The sequence below is a fragment of the Aegilops tauschii genome, chromosome 1 (assembly GCF_002575655.3).
Source record: "Aegilops tauschii subsp. strangulata cultivar AL8/78 chromosome 1, Aet v6.0, whole genome shotgun sequence".
NCBI lineage: Eukaryota > Viridiplantae > Streptophyta > Magnoliopsida > Poales > Poaceae > Aegilops > Aegilops tauschii.
The window spans coordinates 30,662,494-30,682,780 of record NC_053035.3 but is presented as its reverse complement, the minus strand read 5'-3'; the positions used below and the strand labels follow the sequence as shown (position 1 = coordinate 30,682,780).

General features: G+C 43.1%; 3 protein-coding genes across 3 annotated transcripts; 1 reads left to right on the top strand and 2 right to left on the bottom strand.

Annotated features, from left to right (window-relative positions):
* Nucleotides 1–74: 74 nt before the first annotated feature.
* Nucleotides 75–7,532, bottom strand: LOC109750516 (UDP-galactose/UDP-glucose transporter 5). Its single transcript, XM_020309479.4, has 11 exons — nt 7,210–7,532; nt 6,218–6,331; nt 6,044–6,136; nt 5,900–5,965; nt 5,229–5,327; nt 2,203–2,282; nt 1,630–1,742; nt 1,341–1,429; nt 942–1,028; nt 787–855; nt 75–699 (listed from the first exon to the last, which is right to left on the bottom strand). The coding sequence occupies exons 1-11, from the start codon at nt 7,336–7,338 to the stop codon at nt 586–588; spliced, it is 1,053 nt and encodes a 350-aa protein (XP_020165068.1). The 5' UTR covers nt 7,339–7,532; the 3' UTR covers nt 75–585.
* Nucleotides 7,533–15,980: 8,448 nt separating this feature from the next.
* LOC109750513 (uncharacterized) lies at nt 15,981–16,874 on the top strand. Its single transcript, XM_020309473.2, has 2 exons — nt 15,981–16,478; nt 16,566–16,874. Exons 1-2 carry the CDS (start codon nt 15,981–15,983, stop codon nt 16,872–16,874), a joined length of 807 nt encoding a protein of 268 aa, XP_020165062.2.
* Nucleotides 16,875–19,071: 2,197 nt separating this feature from the next.
* Nucleotides 19,072–19,788, bottom strand: LOC141027150 (protein FAR1-RELATED SEQUENCE 5-like). The gene has a single exon (XM_073504121.1). It carries the CDS (start codon nt 19,786–19,788, stop codon nt 19,072–19,074), a length of 717 nt encoding a protein of 238 aa, XP_073360222.1.
* Nucleotides 19,789–20,287: the final 499 nt, after the last annotated feature.

Here is a 20,287-nt window from a genome sequence, read left to right as displayed (position 1 = left end):
TCACTTTGCATGTGCGCAAGCTATGCTTCTCTTTGAGGCGCTCTATATGGCTACCGCCTATTCATGCATATATATAGTCGCAAAAAAACGCAAAATTATATCACAAACATGACAAATACAGTCCTATGGCACGACCAACTCTACACCACACCATCAGCCATGAAAATCAGTGTGGAGATGCGGCGCGCCGGTCACGCCCTAAGGTAGGGTAATGCGCTGTACGCACAAAAAATCCAGCCTTTCCTCCCTCTTGTGGGTGGAAAGACTTTTTCTATCTATGGAGTAAATCGTCAAGTTTACATCACAACATTATGTTACTGTAGCTAACAGCGAACGGCCTCAGAGAGAAATTTCGGCAGCCCCGATCACTCTTTCACATCAACAAACTAATGGGCCTTCAGCTAAGCCTTTCAGAGCTCCCCAGGTTGATGATTCGGAGCCAAGGCATGACTCTACAATCTGTTCTCTCTCAGTCAATTTGTTAGGATGCCTGTCATTCGCCTCGGACATGAAAATTTTCTATCCGGTACAGCAAAGTGACAAGTAGATCAGACCTTCGTTGTTCCTATTTGTTATTTCTTCCAGTCAACTGTTAGCAGCATTTGGCACAGAACCTTGCGACGGTGAGCTCACGACCGCGGCCTTCTGCAGTTTGTTTCTTGAGAAGGTTTTGGCATACAGGGCACCGAATACAATGGCCTGGTATAGCACGGAGCGTCGTTTTTAATTGGAACAAAGACACAAAATGTTATGAGTCGAATGATGAGAAAACGATAGATAACTTACAGCTCCAACCCACTGCATCCAGCTAAGGGGATGCACGAACCAGACGCAGGACAGTAGTATGCTCACCAACTGCGGAAACACGTGTTGAATTGCGGTAAGGGAACGGTCAAATGATTTAAATGCAAATATTTGATACTGGTGAGAGCTATATCCACCTGTCTGGTTGTCATGATGGTAGCGAATGTGAGAGCCCCGAATGTTCGAATAGTGTAGGATATGAAGAACTGGCTAGCTGTTGCAACCTGGGGAGAACAAGTTGTTTAAATCCCATGGCCAAAAGATATATTGGAACTATCATTCAAACAGTTATGGTGCAGCTTCAATTTGTGGTCATGGGAGGGTGTAATTTGAGATAGCTACAACTGCAACTTGTCCAAGATTTCACATTGTGCTAGACAGGAAGTCACACTATTTATGTCGGTCTATTTACATTTCCTAAAATTCGATTTTCTCTCCCTCCACCGATATCCATCAGACTTGTGGTGATGTGCTTTGGGTAGAAAAAGGAACAAGCACATTGCATTTTGATTAAAGAGTCAAAAGGTAAGTCTTACAGTGGATAGGATTAGGACATCATAGAAGCAATCTGGATGACGAACCATAAAGTCCACAGCTGGAAGAAGATGATTCTGGAGAATAAGCCCTGTGAAAGGAAAAAATAAGAGAAAAAAATTATTCATTGCAACTGCTAATAGTATATTGTACAGTGTAGTTGTGACAGACTAGGTGCAACAGATTAACACGCAAAACTTCGATAGAATCTCCAGTAATAGAAACTTTGATAGCAACAGATTTGGTACATAATCAGAAGATGAGACAAGTAACCATTGAGTAAGCAATTACCACTCAAGCTAATAACACAAGAGCACATTGTCGTGTAGAATATTTGGTTGTGAATTTCCATCTCATACCCTTTGAAGAGTTTGTCTTGGAAGGTGCTTGTGAAACCATCAAATCTAGAAATCCAAGAGAAGGAGGATAATGTTAGATAACAACCAGGGTGCAAAAACCGTTCAAAGAAAGAAAGCAATAGACCCTGTAAGCGAATAGTGCGCCACTGCACCCACACTCACACCAGTGACCAGTGGGAAATTGTAAAAGTAAGTTGATCTTGTCTACTTTCATGCTTTAGAAATTTACTAGATTACATCCATTCTACAGCTGCAACAACCTCCAAATTTTAATACCACCATCTCCTCAGCAGTTTAGATACTCAATGAGTCATAGCAATACATATATTTCCTATGCATAGTTCTAGCTAACGCTACTTAATACAACTAAAAGCAGACTTACATGTCAAATAGAGCTGTGAAATCAACAAAATTCATAAAACTGAGCCACCATTACATTATATCATGAACTCAAATATTATTGCTTCCTTTCTAAGCAGAAAATTAAGTAGAAGAGAAGTTGTACCCAAGATAGCCAAGCATGAGTGAAACACCCCAAACAGTACTTTCTCTGCCTTTATTAAGTGGACTAACATCCATTGATGCCTGCATCCATGAGACCAGAAAGAAACGGATATCACTTCAGGCACGCCATACGATTCAGGCACCAGTCCGAAATACAAAGATTATCACAGGTGCATTGGCTAATTACCAAATGAAGTAATAGGGTATGTTCGGATTGTGGCCGAAAGTTACCCTGCCAATATTTTGGTCATGACAAAAAACTTGGTCTTTGTATGGAATCATGGCCAATTGTTTGGCATGCCAATGCTTCTTTACCCACCCTAGTTCAGTTTTCTTGCCAAAGTTGGCCAAATCATTAGCTAGCAAAACCTAGACCTGAATTTTGGCTAGCCAGATATTTGGCAAGACAAGCTTAGGCTAAAACCAAACACACCATTATTATCAGCTTCCAAAACCCCGTAACCGAATATGTTGCCTAACATAGTGTCGTGAACTGTATGGGCCACTGGATCTGGCTGTATGAGCTACAACGACAAGGGGCTCGAAACCCATGCCGCTGGAGCAGGTGAAGGCGCACAATTCTGCTTACACTAGTGGAGGGAAAGCGACAGACGCATCAGTCAAGACATAGGTGAACCAGAATAACCTATTGGAGGGGGATTGTATCATATGCAATGAGAGCCATCTCAACACCCTTCCACACCTCTAACATGACCAGCATTAGCACCACACCACCATCACCAAGGGGGTTCTTGGACCTTGCTGGGCATGAGACGATGTTGTTGGAGGAGGTGCTCACCTTTAGAGGGCCGACTTCCACGCTCGACTCATCCACAAAACCAGACTCACACCTGGTAATTCCCCAATGCCTCCACCAAGCTGACTGCCTTCGGTGTTCGTCGATGTGGCATCGTTGCCCATGGCCACCAGCGATTACCTCACCAAACCATGTCGCGGTCAACTTCAGTGTCTTCGGCCTCACCAAACTGACACCCACCTACTTGACGTGGGGCCCCGACCACGACACCTGTGCAGAAGAGCTCGCTGATGTGTCCTTGAATCCATAGAGTGCACATGCATCCTTGACCATGCCTCCAGAGGACTCACCAACCCCGCCCTTGAGCCATTACGTATCCTCAACCTCGGCACAATGGTGCCCACCAAAAGTTCGACCAAATGCTCTGACCTCAAGGCCAACGTTATGATGCTTGCTTCCTTGCAACTGTGTTCCTTAACGATACCCGGTCCAGCTCAATATTGCCAGACATGTCAGATTTTGTGTGCCCAAATGCTCAGCAGGATGCAGCACAAAAGCTGTTCGAGGAGAAGCCTCGTGATGCTGATGCTGAAGTTCAGGCTGGGCTGCAACTGCAAGTTGGGAAAACTGTAATCTTCCCTGCTACTGGTCCTGTCTGGTACGGACACAACCCCTGTTAAGCAGGCTGCTAGACAATGGTGCCATCAGTGTCGTCAACATCATCAAGTTGGATACAGCTGTGTCCATTAGGTTATTCCCAGTAAGGGTTCTCACTACCGTCACCGCCAAATTTAGTGCCTATGGAGAAGCAACATGTGCTGCGGCTCAACGATGATCATAAACTTCAAGCTTGGTTATTTACTCACTCTTGGAGCTGATAGAAGTTGTGATGAGTACAAAGGCGGAATTCATGTCAGTTGTTACACGGCTGTGAGCTACCAGTGGTTTCCATTCAGAGAGGTAATGGGATCCTAGAGGTTTGTATTCCTCTGCTTGGATTCGCCTACAGTACTTGTAATTGTAAACAGCAAGGGCGGTCTCATAACAGTGCATTAAGGAGCTATGGTCGCCACTACAGGGTATGTAAGGGATGCAATCTTTGAGGAAACAATATGAAGGTGTTTGTTGCTAATGCTATCAATTTTGACCTGCATAAAACTAGCTCTGGTGCTGGAATTAATTCACAAGCTCTTGCAGGATGTATTTTCTCGTGAACTGCTTGCAAGTGGGAAGCCAGGGAAGTGTTTGCCTTACGTACAAGTATTTTCCATTGTTGCAGCCAAAGCCCCCATGATCTCATATACTCCCTCCGTCCCAAAATACTTGTCATCGAAATGAATAAAAAGGGATGTATCTAGAACTAAAATACGTCTAGATACATCTTCTTTTATCCATTTTGATGACAAGTATTTCCGGACGGAGGGAGTAATAGACAACTCTAGTATTGAGATCACAGTAACTGAAGGATTATCAACTCATGTTGTCCAGTTTTATTGCAAGGAGGTAAGGTCATGGTTTGGGGGCTCATCAATCAGTTCTTTTGTGAGAATGAATCAGTACCGATATTACACTTGGGCTGGAGTTGCTCTTCAGTATTCAATGGCTTAAAAAATGCAGCAGCAATTACAGTGCACCAATATGAGACATGGTACAACCAGCAAGCATGGTAGCTAGCAATGGACATTACTTGGATGGTTCAATGGGATTGAGGCCTTGTGTTGATTAGTCTCATGTCTACAGTAATGAGAAGAATACAAACTTTGCCCACCTTCTTGAAGATGACAGTGCTCTGAGTAGAGCAGCTGGGAGTGAAAGTGGTCATTTTCAATAGGGAGCTGCTGGACCACTTGGCTTATGAATACAGCAAGGCTTTTACCTATGGCTTGAGCAAATCATAGGAAACTCCACATCCCTTCTCCTCTTTCTCAAGTCTCAATAACATTTTCTAGTTGTCCACGAACAATATGAAGTGCGTAAGAAATAATATTCACAATTTTATTTTATTACCATCATTTGTGTTGAGTTTCATTTATTCATATATATATATATATATATATATATATATATATATATATATATATATATATCATTACTACCTAATTGTTAATGTGGTGTGTGCAGATGACAGGTGCAGTATTGGTTGTTCATGAAATTTCTATATTCTCCAGTCTCAATAACATTTTCTAGACGTGGACAACTAGAGAATCATGCAACATGCAACCATGTGGTGCTCAACAATACAGAGAAATGAGTTGGGATATTTGGATTACCGGGTATAGAATGAACAATGAGCAGCCCATGGTCACAATGACTGCAAAGAAGTAATCTTTTCCACCATACTTCTTTTTCATAATTATCGTGCCCCAAATCTACAAATCAATCAAATTGAAGAATGGTCATAACAAGGCTTGATATCCAGGAAATGAAATCAAAATACACAAATGGTGGAACAAAAATATAAAGCACGTCCAGATATATAAACTCAAGGCAATTGATATACAGTCCTTCTGTGCATACAAATACAATCCTGATTTTCTATGCTTTAACATCTACCTGAGAGATGAATGAAAGTGGCCAAATAATAGTATCAGATGAACTGAGTCTCAGAATCATCTAGCACAGTAATTTTCGCACGCGCCTTTAACTTATAAACTATCTTTCCATCTTTGATAGCCACTTTATTCACATAGGTTCAGTTTACCAATAGCACCAAATTAGCCTATGTACAAGTTCCTTACATCGATCACTGTTTATTACTCCCTCCGTCCCATAATGTAAGACGCTTTTTGACACTAGTGTACTGTCAAAAAACGTCTTACATTATGGGACGGAGGGAGTAACTTGGAAGAAAAGGAGACATCTATACTCTTCTAGCAGACACTGACAGTGAAGATGTATGAAAATCAGGCTAGCTCACAAGTCACAGTACAAAAGATATTACCATAACAGGAATCATCTTTGCACATTTGGCAAGTGTCTGGACAGGGAAACTCACATACTTGAGGGCCTGAAACAATCACGTCATGTATTATGTACAGAAGCAATAGGAGCCAACAACAGCAGATATACAAAACTAATACATAACCTCGTACTGGCAAGTTGTGGTTAGTATGTTTGAGAAGGAGACAACACAGTATTTCTGGATTGGGGCCACTGGGTCCGTGGACTTCTTACTCGACTGCATAATATACAGAATTTAGGAGTGCAGCAGTTCAGAAAAGATAAAGTATTAGAACAAACGATATAGGCAGATCCATACCAGTAACACGAGTGCAGACACCATGGATGTGGTGATACGGTTACAGAAAACAAGAAATAGTGAGTATCTGAAGAACTCCTTCTCTGCTCCATAGGGAACTCTCATAAGTTTTTCCTGCATAACATTGACCAGAACCCTCCATTTAGTGTTTTATGGCCATTCAACACTATGTAAAGCAGAACTGAGTTTGTTTCAAGCAAGCTAAAGAACAGGTAACTGACAGTAACAAATAGATGCGGTACTCGCACATCAAAGGGTTCAAACGTGTGAATACACCATTCACCAAAGTAACAAGAGGTGATTTAGTTCATGAACAACCACACTATCCAGTTTGGCAGCACTGAATTGTTCATATGCAGCATCTGGTCTGAACAGCAAACGGAACCATAAATACATGTGTTCAAACTAAAAGGAACTATCATGGAACAACCTGATCATGGAGAATATCGTTTTATCTGGCTTCTCTGTGTTTTAACATCTACATGATCATGGAGAATATTCTTTTATCTGGATCTGAGAAATGAATCAAAAAGTGCTTAAAGGAGTGAAATGAAGAATACTCCAAACTCTCCTTTTACTGTCAAAACTGAACTTTTTAGGTCATGTACATAACACCATCCCTATCTGAACAGAGCACTGATATTTTTCATGGAATACAAGCTAGGCATACTTCGCAGAATGGACTGACAGTACCAGCTATTCACCAACACCAGTACCACCCAGTCGTGCAATACAATATGTGCAGTTCCATTCTAGTAAATCTGAAGCCTTTGAATGAAATCGCACCGTACACGCTACTGGCCAGCTAACTCCGGAGGCAAGCGCAATCTCAACATTTCGACCGTAGATTTCGCCGGAGGGAGGAACAGACAAACACGCATAGATCGCTACTAATCCCCCGCTGTTACCGCACCCGGCGGCACACTCCTCGGTGCACAAAACCAGGCCACGAGTGATTCGAACGGAGTAGAGGGGGGGAGGGGGCGGCGGACCTGGAGGACGCCGTAGACGAGGAGGGTGCTCATGATGCCGACGACGGCGAGCGCGCACCTGCCCATCAAGCGGCGGCGCTCGTCCTTGTCCCTCCCCGCCGCCACCGGCAGCGCCGGCTCGTCCGCCATGGCCAACGAGTAGATCGGGGAGGGACCCTGGCTAGCTAGCTAGGGCGATCGATTGACGGCGACGGCGCCTGGACGGAGAGGTGGGGGGGAAGTGGGCTCGGCGGTGGGGCCGGCGCGGGGGCGAGGTGAGGGGGCGGAGGTGGCTCGCCTACCCTTTTCCGGCGTGCGGCGTGTGGGGCAACAGCCACCCACGGGCCCCGTGCAGTGACTTTTTTTGTTTTTGTTTCCGGCGAATTTTGCTGGCCGTTGGATCTTCTGCTTCGCCCCTCGTGCGCCTGTGATTAAACCATATCGATCCATTCTTATTTTTGGGTCCTCTATTTTTTTTGGGTCCTCTAAACAAAACAATTGGCTACCACCGGGCATATTGGCTGATATTTATGCTACATAGCGACACTGTTATGGTCATGGAAGACTTCATCACAAGCTCCAAGGTACTTGAGGACAAAGGAGACTAGAAGCACACCATCCTTCTGTCCTTTCCATTCTTGGGTATGTGGTATACTTGGTATGCATCCACATATTATGCATGTACATTCTAGGTGGTTGATAAAAATCTAGCCTTGCACTCATCCCACGATCCGTGACACGGAAAACTCAGGAGCATATTACAATAATTGTGATTCTAAAGAGCGTCGAAGACATAACCTCACAGTGCAAATTGTCATGGTGGGTTACTCCCATCTATGAGTTTTTTCTTTTTTTGAATCCGGCTGCCCCCCCCCCCCCCTCCATTACTTTCATAACAGAAACACAAAGTTTTTCCATTAACCACGGAGACAAGAGGCGGGAACAGTGGCGGAGGCAGGAATGTGTATAATCGGATGTTGGGGAGGGCCAGCTGCATGTAATTGTAAAAAAATGTCACTGTTCACCTGCATATTACCAAGGAAATTAGGATGTTGGGGAGGGCCCGGGCCCTGGCTGGCCACCCCCTACCTCCGCCATTGGGCGGGAAAGAGTTTATATCAACAGGATGGCACTTGTGTTGACATGAGCATCTTGTTCCTCGAACGCAGGACACTTGACAAATAAAATAAACCTAAAAACAACAACTTTAACAATATTGGTCGTGACCTCCCTTCACATAGATGTTTGGAAGTAAACCTTTTTCACAATGTTGCCTTCCTTCTGAGTCACCATGATGGTAATTATTGGCAATGGTAGACTCATGGGTGTTGTCAAACCTTATATGCAAGCTTCTTGACACATTCTCACGCCACCGGACTTTACGCTGCAATGGCTATTATCTTTATCGGCTTTGGCCCTCTTCTGAAGTCGCGAGTGTCTATTGTTGTCCATGCCAGTTTGGCCACCCTCGATGTTGCCTCTTGGTTGTCGTTCTACGACTAAGTGAGAACCATTGTTGCATCACCTCCTCTCATTAAAGTTTCACATCCTATGAGCTTTGAATGTATGTAACCTCTCTGATGCGATTGATGTCGTTGTCCTTATATCTGTGACTCTTTTTCTCATTCACACTGCAATCAGTTCCTCTAGTTGTGCCACCAATCTTGTAGCTCGTGCCTCTATCTCCATCGTCGACACATCCCGTTCTCTACCCCTACATCATCTACTCCACGGATGCGACCATCGTGCGCCTCTTTTTCGGTTGTGCATGTGTTCAAGCTATGTGGGACATCGTCCTCCACAACATTGGGTGCATTTGGTCTCTTGCAGGGACGTCTTGTGGTATGCCAATGTCCCTGCCACCCACCCCCTCCCTTCCTCGGAGAGGAAGCCTAAGACAATGGTGATTGCGGCCATCCTCTATGGAATTTAGAAGAGCAGAATGCTAAGGTCTTCCACCTTGAGGTGATTCCTATGTGGTATGTCAGCCACAATATTGCAATAGGAGCAGCGCCACCTCTCATGAAAAACATTTTTCGTATGTGGTACGTAAAAAGGACAAATATGTGAATACAAAACCGTAAACCTATCTTTTTCTTATAGAAAAAAGGCACCACTACCATAGGCTCATTTCCATCAAAGTGAAATAGATTCACAAGTGGCATCAGACATTATAGAGGAGAGTACCTATCAAGTAGAGACACATGTGTTTTAGTAACATGAAAAAACAGAGAATAACAAGTATCGATAACCCCTAATGTAGTCGGTTTGTGTCTAAGTTGGTTGATTGGGTTAGCCTCGTTAATTATTCTAGTATTCAGGATTTGTAAGTTCACATAAATAGAAAGATAAAAAAAGAGGCATGAGAAGTGACTTTGCCTAAAAGTTTTGTGCGCGAGCATTCGAGTGATTTTTGATTTGACAGATTTTTGGGTGAAACATAGCAGCACAAAGCTGGTTGGTGTAGTTCAAGAGGATGTAGCATGGTGATTCATCTAAGCCGTCACGATAAAGTATACAAAGTATATATGTACATCTAGAATTGTATTCAGTGATTTTTTTAGTTTCAAATATAGTTTTCGGATATTAAAAGGAGATTCTTCTGGCAATGGGGTTGTAATACGAAAATATACTATTTGGTGAAATATCCAAAGTGTGTAGACCTAGAGAGGGGGCTAGGGGTTCAAAATTTGAGAAAAAAATGTCAACCTTCCTCACCAAGTGGTGGTGGAAATAGGAAAAGGGATAGGGGTTATGGCAAGAAGTAGTGAGAGCTAAATACCTCAAAGTTTGTATTGCCAGCTACTGTTAAAGCTAAATTCTATTTCACTTGTTGGAAAACCTTACTTAAGGTTAAAGAATTTTACATAGTTGGAAGAAGAATTAAGGTGAAACATGTTAACTTAGCAACGACATGGAGGGATCCTTTTGAATGATAAGCCACCTATGTGTGAGAAATTCCCTGCTGTTCAATATTTGCAACTCCCCTTATTTGTGATGTACAACCATGTTCTTTTGATGTGAACACTTTCTTTAGGACGAGATTATCGCATGTACTTGATCAACAATGGAGGGAGGTTAAAGAAACTATTAATGGTGTGATCAAAGATGAGATATACTAGGGCATGGGAAAAAATGTGTTTCATACTAAATCAATTTATGAACTACTGGAGATTGATTTGTCTAGAGATAATTACAAATGGATCTGGAAAGCCAAAATTCCTTTTAAATTCAATTTTTTTGCTATGGCAACTGTTCCAAAATGTTGTGCTAACAAGAGAGGTCATGAAACATAAGAATTGGGGTGGCAATCCTAAATGCTCCTTTTGTGATGAGTTTGAAACTGCTCAACACTTGTTTTTTACCAATTCTGTTGCTATAGTTATTTAGCGCACCGTTGGGTGTGTGCTGGCACTGACCTTTGCTCTAAAAATAGTTGGCAAGACACATGGGATTCATCCATCTGAATTGCTTCTGTTGATGTTGCTTCTTTGTGGGGAGTCGTTTTGTAGTGGTGCTTTGCCCAGTTTATGTTGTTTTGAAATGTTATGTTTCCACTTTCCCTGTTGGGCTCAAGTTTATGATTAGTTTAGCAATTTAGCTATATGTAAGTTGCATGAAAATCAAATTTGGGTCATTCGATATTTTGGTGTGTTGATTTCTGCTTGAAGGTTCATGCTCTCTTTTGTTTTTTATGTTTGTGCCAGTTGTGATGTTTTGAGCCCAAATTTCGACTGACCACTGTTTTGGGTCAATTATTCTTCTTGGGCTAAAGCCCATTTCGTGTTGCCTGTTTATGGGCCGACGTTACTTTCACTTTTTCTATTTGGATGCATTTTTGCTGATAAAAATGCACTTTTTGCTTGTTTTCTTTTTAGCAGGTTTTTATGGGTATGTTTAGGATGTTGGGTGAGTGTAAAATGTATACACGCAAATACTATACAATATATACATAAGTTATACTAGGGTTTGAAAATTGGACACATGTATGTTTATTTCTTACATATTAAAAAAGTGTAAAGTTGTGTGCAAGTTTTTTTCTTTTCTTTCTTCTTAATTGGTAATGACAACGCAACTAATTCATTCTACCTCTTCATTTTTTAGTTTTAGTTCTATTTTCTTTATTCTTTATGGGCAACATCATTTCCACTAATTCATTCTTTCTTAGGAATTTTTTTCTTCTGAAATCCCACTATTATATGCTTATGCTTGAACATTAAAAAAACGCAATTTCTGTATAAATTGTGTGAAAATTTTATCATTATTTTCTTAATATTTTTCATTTTATTTTCTTCTTAAAGGGTAATACCAATGCCACTAATTAATTCCACTTCTTCATTCTTTTCATTTTCTTTCTTCTTAAGGGGTAGTACCAATGCCACTAATTAATTCCACTTCTTCATTTTTTAGTTTGGTTTTATTTTCTTTCTTTAAAGGGTAATACCAATGCCACTAATTAATTTCACTTCTTCATTTTGTAGTTTGATTCATTTTCTTTCTTCTTTATGGGTAATAGCAATGGCACTAATTCGTTCCTTCTTAGGAAACTTCTTTGTGCTACAATCCCACTATTATATGCATATTATAATAAAATGCAATTTATGTTTAAATTATGTGCAATTTTTTTCATTATTTGTTTAATATCTTTTTCATTTTCTTCTTCTGAAAGGGTAATACCATGCCAATAATTCATTCTTCCTTAAATAACTTCATTATTTTGATTTTATATTAGTTTTTGTTCCATTTCTTTCTTCTAAAAGGGTAATATCATTGCCACTAATTCATTGTTTTTTTAGAAAAAACTTCATTATTTGATTTTACTTTAGTTTTTGTTTAATTTTCTTTATTTCTAAAAGGTAAAACCAATGCCACCAGTTCATTCTTCCTTAGAAAACTTCATTATTATGATTGTTTTAGTTTTAGTTTTTATTTTGTTTCTTCTTAAAGGGTAATACCAAAGCCATTAATTCATTATTTTTTAGAAAAAACTTTATTATTTGATCTTTTGTTTCATTTTTTTCCTTTAAAACTAATACCAATGCCACTAAATCATTCATTAGGAAAATTCCTTTTTGTGATAATTCACTATTATATGCTTATTTTTTCATATTATAGAAGGCACAATTTTTGTGTACATTTTGTGCAAATTTTGTCATTATTTTCTCTTAAAGGCTAATACCAATATCACTAATTTATTCTTCGTTAGAAAAATTTAATATTTTGATTATTTTTTAGTTTTTTTGGAAATTCCACTATTATGTTGTGAACATTATGCGCAATTTATGTGTAATGTTTGTGCAAAGTTTGCTATTATATTTTTTTATATTTTTTCATTTTCCTCTTTCTTTGAAAAATTTATTATTTTGCAATTATGAATTAGTGTGCACGCAAAAAGTGTAATAGTGGTATATATGCAAGTAAAAAAATCAAAGAATAAGTATATATGCACGAACTCAATAATATGTGTGTAAATTATATTACAATGTGAATATTGCACTATTGTATGCTTATTCTTTCCATATTTCAAAAAGTGCAATTTCATTGCAAAGTTGTTTGCACGTTTTGACCTGTTTTTCTTTTTTGTTTTTCTTTATTATTAAAATACTTCATTTCTTATAGAAGTTCAATATTTTGATTTTGTTTTGGTTTTTTATTTTGTTTATTCTGAAAGGGTGAAACCAATGCCACAAATTCATTCCTCCATATAAAACTTCATTGAACTATTATTTTGTTTTAGTTTTTACTTTATTTTTTATTTTGTTTTAGTTTTCATTTCCTTTTCTTTTGTAAAGGTAATACCGATGTCACTAATCCATTACGTTTTAGAAAACACATTGTTTGCGGAAATCTCACTAGTATATGCTTATTTTTCATAGTAATAATGCTTTTTTGATATATGTATGTATATATATATATTGTATTGTATGCATGTATAAAATAAATATACATGTGTGAGATTGCAAATATAAAAATAAATAATTCATTCCTTTTCACAAAATTTATTTTTTTGTATAAATTCCACTCCTATATGATTATTCTTGCGTATTGTAGAAATGCGCAATTTTTGTGTAAGTTGTCTGCAATTTTTTTCGTTATTTTTGCATTAACTAATTTATTCTCCATTAGAAAACTCTATTTTTTGTTTTTGTTCATCAACGGGTCGTTGTTTTGCATTGGCCCAAGAAGTCTTGTGAGCTTCTCTTGGTTCTTAGGGCTTAAGTTGTGCTATAACATCTTCTCAAAAAATTGACTGACCACAATTCTGGTTCAGTCGATTGGTTATGAATCGACTGACCCATTCCCTAAAATTAGGCGACTGTCTAGTAGCTAGTCCCTTGGGTTAGTGCTTATCAAGGTGCTAGTAGATTTTCTCCCAACAATACTCATTTTGACCGCGAGCGAGTGTAGTGGGTTTTGTTAGGACTGAGAGTATATCGACCAGAGGGGGTGAATGTGAGATTCAATATTTCTTTCGAAGCTTTGAACCAAACCCAAACTAAGCGGCGGAATAACTAGAGATAGATCAAGCACATAAGATAAAGGAGCACAAACAGATTGAACAAAGGGTAAAGGAAGATCTACGAAATCGTTCGAGAATAATAGCTCACTATCTTAATGACCATAATGGTAACATGGTAAGCTAGCACACAGAGCAACATGAGAGAGAACAACAATAGCAAAGATGCTTACGAACGAAACAAAGATTGAATGATTATCGATACTCAAAAGAAAAGTAAATAGCGAATGAATGAAAGAGTGAGCGAGAGAATGATATGCACAGATAATATAGGACGAAAGCAAATATGCTACCACAATGAATGTATGATCATGAAAACTATCGAACCACATAGCACACAATTAAGATTACTGAAGGGACCAGTAGTGCTCAATGGCGACAAATAGATTCGGTAGACCAGTCCGCCCTTTTGCCGATTGAACACAGGAGCAAACCTCTCTCTGTCCTATTCTCCTTCAACCTAAAGCTGGCCAGACTTTGGTTGATTTCACTCGTGGTAGATACTTGTCGGCGATCTTCAAACCTTGGAAAAACTTCTTTGCGAACCATAATTACTCTTGGTTGCTGAGGCTTTGCTTGGTGAAGACAATTACTCTTCGGCACTCAAGCCGACACCTATCTGTTTGGAGAGTGCGCAACTCTCAAGAGTAATAGGTACACGAATTGTAACTCAGAACTACTGTGATGCTCAACCACTGTCTAAATTTTGGCTCTTGATTATCTCTCGGTGGATCTTAAACTCAAATCTCTCGAGAGGGGATTGTCAATCAATCTTCTAAAAATCATAAGCGGAGCAGCCCGGACAAAATTGGTGCAGGGTGGCTATTTATAGCCGCAGCCTTCCCTGATGGGAAATGATGAAATTGGACACGCGGATCAGCAAATGGCCGAACAACACATTTTCAACGGTTGGATTTTGAGCACAACGGGCAGCATTCCTTGCGGAGCATCAAATGCTAACCCCACGGTCCGAAAGATATCTCCTGCAGCTCCAAAGAACAACAACTTCTGCTGACAGGTAATCATTCGGAACACAAGGAGATTTCTTTCAGTCTTTCATAGGTTTCGGCTAATCATCACATAAGGCCTAATCTTCGAGAATCCATTCCCCTATCAATAGACCAGAGTTCCTATGACTCAAATAACAGAAAGAAGAACAACGAAAAGAATGCTACGTCTTCACTCCGCCTTCAATCTTCTTGACTGCAGTCATCCTACTTCGGACACACCGAACGAATATTGCTTTTGCGTCAACAATAAATTTGAGGGGTCAATTCCTATACAATCTTCTCACTTTCATTTCTTCTCGACATGTAGCTCTTCCTTCTCTACCACACAAATAATCTTTGGTGAAGTTCTTCAACTTCAACACCGAACATAGCATTCTCCTTGGGACTGCATGGACTATTTCTATCAGTGTGCACTAGCAAATAAATCAGTGCATGCCTATTTCTCACAACAATCTCCAGAACAGAAGGGGGCAAACTATTGCACCAATAGGTTTTCTATTTAGTACGGAACTCTCTACTCTCCCTTTTCCGTCCCTTGAACATCCGTGAGACTGTTGTATTTTCATTATGCAAGTAACTGAAAGGGGTTAAGCCCGGTTAAAGAATAGAGTTTTCAGGCTAGCCTCCTCTCCTAAGCTTAGGTTTTCTCCGCCTCCGGCCGATGCCACCGCCGGTCTGCCTCGTCTCCGGTGGCCTTAGGGACATGGAGGCGTGGTGGATCCCCGGTCCTTGCCGGTGGGAGGGCTCGTTTTTAGACGTTGCTTTGTGTTTTGTTAGGGTTTGTGTCCTGCTCAGGAAGGCAAGACGGCAACGGCTCCCTGAAGATGAATTAAGATTCTTCCCGCCCAGCCTCCGTTTCGGTGATGTGTCTAGCACCGCCGGTGGACATGTAGAGATGTGTCTCCGGTGGATCTATCTTTGCTGGATCTGCTCGGATATGTTAATCGTTCGGTATCTCCATTGTGGTGCTGCACCGCCCACACCTTATTCATCATCTTCTTTGTTTTGAGCTGCCTTATTCATCATCTTTAATTTGCCGCGAAATGTTTAAACAAGTGACATGCAGGTCTTGGATAACTCCAGTGAGGTACTCCTACGTGGTACGCCCGCTTCAAACACACTCCCGCTGTGGCGCGCAGGCGGCCACCCGTAACCATGCATCTCAACCAACTAATTCTCATGTCTCCCTCCTCGACGAACCAAGAAACCCAGCCCCGATCCAGTCTCCCCGCATCCATCGCTCTCCGGATCGACCGATCCGGCCGATGGAGGTGTTCGACGAAGTGCACTTCGTGCGGCTCCGGTGCCAGGTGCGGCGGACCAAGTACATGGCGGCGGACGACGACGGGCACGGCGTGTGCCTGTCCAGCCAGCGCGGCGCGCACAACACGGTGTGGGCGGTGCAGCCCATGGAGGGCGCGGAGGGCGGGCCCTTCGTCCTCCTCCGCGGCGCCTACGGCCGCTACCTCTTCGCCACGGACGTGCAGGCCGCCACGGGGCCCGGCCACGGCGTGCAGGCCGCGCAGCAGGCCCGGCCGCACCCGAACACGCCGAGGTGCATGCTCTGGCAGGCCATCCGGCGGGAGGGCTCCTTCGTCATCCGCAGCGCCGGGGGCCGGTACCTCCGCGCCAACGGCAAGTACGTCCGGTGGCGCACGGCCGTCACCGTCGCCGGGGACGACGCCAGCGCCATGCTGCAGTGGGACGTCGAGGTCGTGCCCCTTCGCCTGGACCGCCCTACCCTCCTCGATCCACCGCCACAGGTTCATTGCCCCCGCGATTCCCGCATTGTATATTTGCATGGCGATTGATCGTGAATTCGTGATCGATCGGTTCCATTCGACGTGCAGCCGATGCGGAGGCGGCGCCGCCCGCCGACGGAGGAGGAGGTGGCGCGGCAGGTCCGGTACATCCCCGCCGGCGTGGACGGGGACATAGACGAGACAGGGTGGCGGACGGTGCGGATCAGCACCAACAGCCTCATGCAGCTGCGCCTGACGCTGGCCAACCTGCTGGGCCAGAACCGGTCGGCGCTCCACACCACGCTCTGCGTCCGCGCCGGCGCCTACGCCGACCTCTCCCCTCTCCTCATCGACCTGCCCATCGGCAACGACCGCCTCGACATCGTCGTCATCACCCACGGCACACCAGGTCCGTAACAATACTTCAGCCTCCTCATCGAGCGGTCATAGATAATCTCACCAATTGTCAGGACTGAGTACTCGACGTTGATGGAATTTCAGTGGACAACACGTTGCTGTACCCAAACGTCAATGCGCGGAATTGAACATCATGCAGGGGTGAGGCGACATGGTTAGGGGTTCATGCTCGATTCTCTCACCACTACCTGGATTATCAAGTGGTTGGGTTTCTCTCATTCGTTTCGGCTCAGAGAGTAGCTTAATTATCCTGGAGCAACTGCTAGTGTACATCGGACTGTCAGAGCTGTTGGCGGGGAGAATGCTTGTAGAGCAGGGTAGTACGTACGTGGTTTTGACACTCAGTAGTAGTTGCTCAAGACGCTAGTGATCTGCCTTGTGATTTTGCTCTGGTCTTTAGCATCTGGCTGGAGGTTTGTAACGATTTTTGGGTACAATGCTGCTACATGGAAAAGTAGTATTTGATATGAATACTGTCCAGAAATACATAGAGATCCGTTTAAATAGTCTTTTATGGGAGACAGTAGAAATTTCTTCCTACTGTGTATATTTTATAAATGTTCATGTGTAGAAGTACAAGTGTGTATATACAGAAACAATGGCCTACCCAGGATCGGCCGAACCCCGGGCAAGCCCCAAACGAGCACGTGCAAACACGGCGGATTTCATACATGCCGGACGACATTTATGCAAACACGACAGATTTTTATTAGATTTCGAACATTTCAAACCCAAAAAATCTGTTTCGATCTGATCCTAAACCTATCCTACAGCGACGTCCGGCATCCAAACCCTTGTCGTCCTCCACCCGCCGTCTCCATGAGCACCACGATAAGACTGATGAAGTGAAGCAGCGATCTCCGGCGACCAAGAGTAGAACATGGGAGACAGACCAGGCCACATGGAACACAAGGCCCTTTCGCGTCCCGTGCCCTACTCATCCTCAGAGGAGTCCGCGCCTTGTCCGTCGCTGGTGGATGTGAGGTTCGTGATGGCAATGGTGGCCCCTGCGCTGTCATCATCCCACCAGGCCGCCTGATAGTTCGTCGGCGGCACGTAGGAGGTGCAGTTGGCATTGTTCTCGTCCGCGATCGCCTGCAGCTGTGCCTCCGCGGTGGCCACTTCTTGGCGAGCGGCGGCTTGACCGCGGACGGCCTCGTAGACCGCACGCTGCTCCGCGATAAAGTTGGGGTTCGCTGCGGCCACGGGCTCCACGGCCTCCTCGCTCGCATGCTCGCTGTCGATTTGGCCCTCTCCCAGCCGGTGCTGCTCTAGGAGGACCAGGTTGTATCGATGTTCCTCCTGCGCGCTGCTGGAACGTCGACATAGGCGTCGGCACAGGCTGCTCCTCCGCCATGGCGGCGTTGTTTGTGGTTTTGCTCCAGTTGCAGCATTATTGGATGCATTTGCTTGAGGGGCTTGTTGCTGCTGCATCGCCTCTTCCCCCGACATTTGCTTTTTTTAATCGAAGCAACTATGGGCCAGAGCTGCTTTATTACATCTGTCAGGAAGTTGTAAGCTGGATCAACGGAGCACGCTTCTGTTGCCAGTGCATTCATATCTCTGCACAGTGAGTTGTACTTGAGGGTGTTTGTTTTCGGTAGTCCAAAGTCAAGGAACCTCCCATAGGTGTCCATGTTTGTCGTAGCTTCTTTGGACCACCTTTGCAGCATGAATCTACTTGGAATTTCTTGCACATTAAGCTATATCGCCACTCTTAGTGCGAGCAAAGCACACCATTCATCTCAAGGTAATGGCAGCTGCATGAGTACAATCCCTTCTCTATCACAGCATGCACCTGGTACAGCTTTGGATTCTCATACAAGCTCGAGTAAAGCACAAACATCATACCTTCCTGCTCAAGGTTAGGCACTTGGTTGATTATATAACCCGTCGATGCTGTCACTTGCTCTTGGAACTTGCCAAAGACGCTGCGTGTGTAGAAGTTAACAGCTTGACGCTCTATTCTGTACCACCCCCAAAGTAGTGTTGTTGTTCTTTCTCCAGTGAAAGCAACATTATCTTCACGGTCTAGCATCGTTTCTTGTAGCAGTTCATATTACCTTACAAATGTCCAAACTCAGTTCTGCGGATGCACCAACGTCTTGAAATAAGAATTCAGCCCCTCTGATCTCCCAGTCGTGCTCGTGGAAGGGAAGAAATCATTCTTCAAGTATGCAGGAGCCCATGTCTGTCGTCATTCCCACATGTTTGGCAAGTGCCTATTCTCTGCGTACTGAAAGCAATGCAGCATGTGCTGCCATGTTTCTTCAAATTGATGCACTGTCTCAGACTCATTGATGCATTCGTAGAAAGCTTTCTCAAATGTTGAATCCCTTGTAAGCATCCTCCCAAGTTTCTCACGCGCCTTGCGCTGTACATGCGAGTTGCAACACCTATGGACTGTGTGAGGGAACACATCAGAAATGGCAGTTTCCATTGCTCTGCACTGGTCTGTCATAAGGTTTGTTGGGTACTCATTGTTCATGGCAATCAACCATTGCTGAAAGACCCACTTGAAGGTTTCAATTTGCTCATTTGGAAGCAATGCACACCCTAGGACAATAGTCTGAAGATGGTTGTTGATGCCAACTATGGGAGCAAAAGGCATGTTGTATTTGTTGGTGCAAAAGGTTGTATCAAAGAAGACACGGTCCCTGTACTTGGGGTACAGTGCTCTTGTCCTCCCATCCACCCAAAACAATGCTTCCACAGCATTGGTGTCCTTATTCACTTGTGTTGCATAGAAGAATTGTGGGCTTTCAGCTTGCCGCCTTATAAAGTATTTCACTGTCATGACCATATCCTTAAATGCCATGGTTTGCCGCATCTCAGATCGTGCATTTGAAACATCTCTTTTCACATAACCAATGTGCCTCTGATCACCTCCATGATAATCTCCAAGGATACCCATGCAATCTGAGGTCGACAAGTTGCGTTCATGCAACGTCATTATCATTTGGTGGTCTTCTCGCGGAATCTTTCGATGAGAGCGGTAAAACCTAACCTTCTCTTCCTACTGCACCATTTGATGTGTATGCTCTTCTGTAAAACAAGTGACGGTCCATCGGCCATCTCGGAGACCAACAATCATGTGGGCCTTGCAATCATGACGTTGCAACATGTTCCTTTTTCTTGTGTTACTCATGTTCATCCAAAGTCCAGGGCGCTTGCTAGTATTGCTTGACTCTGTTGCAATACTATATGTAGTGCTATCTGATTTACTTTTGCTTCAAACAGTTCATGCATGAACACATGTGAAAGTCCTACTAATTAACTTCATGGGTCCTCTTGCTTGGCTGTTTTTCGAAGTAGATGTTCAGATTCCAAAGCCGTGGCTGAAAGCATATTTGTTGTAGAATTTTCTCGCATCTTCAACTGAATCAAATGTCATGCCCACATATGGAACTAGC

Bases quoted from the DNA above. Each gene is read 5' to 3' on its own strand.
- LOC109750516 (XM_020309479.4), bottom strand. From the start codon at position 7,338: ATGGCGGACGAGCCGGCGCTGCCGGTGGCGGCGGGGAGGGACAAGGAC. The intron at 1,430-1,629 runs GTAATTGCTTAC...TTCCTTTCACAG, and splicing joins TTGTGTTATTAGCTTGAGTG to GGCTTATTCTCCAGAATCAT. The intron at 1,029-1,340 runs GTAAGACTTACC...TGTTCTCCCCAG, and splicing joins ATGTCCTAATCCTATCCACT to GTTGCAACAGCTAGCCAGTT.
- LOC109750513 (XM_020309473.2), top strand. From the start codon at position 15,981: ATGGAGGTGTTCGACGAAGTGCACTTCGTGCGGCTCCGGTGCCAGGTG. The intron at 16,479-16,565 runs GTTCATTGCCCC...TTCGACGTGCAG, and splicing joins TCCTCGATCCACCGCCACAG to CCGATGCGGAGGCGGCGCCG.
- LOC141027150 (XM_073504121.1), bottom strand. From the start codon at position 19,788: ATGGGTATCCTTGGAGATTATCATGGAGGTGATCAGAGGCACATTGGT.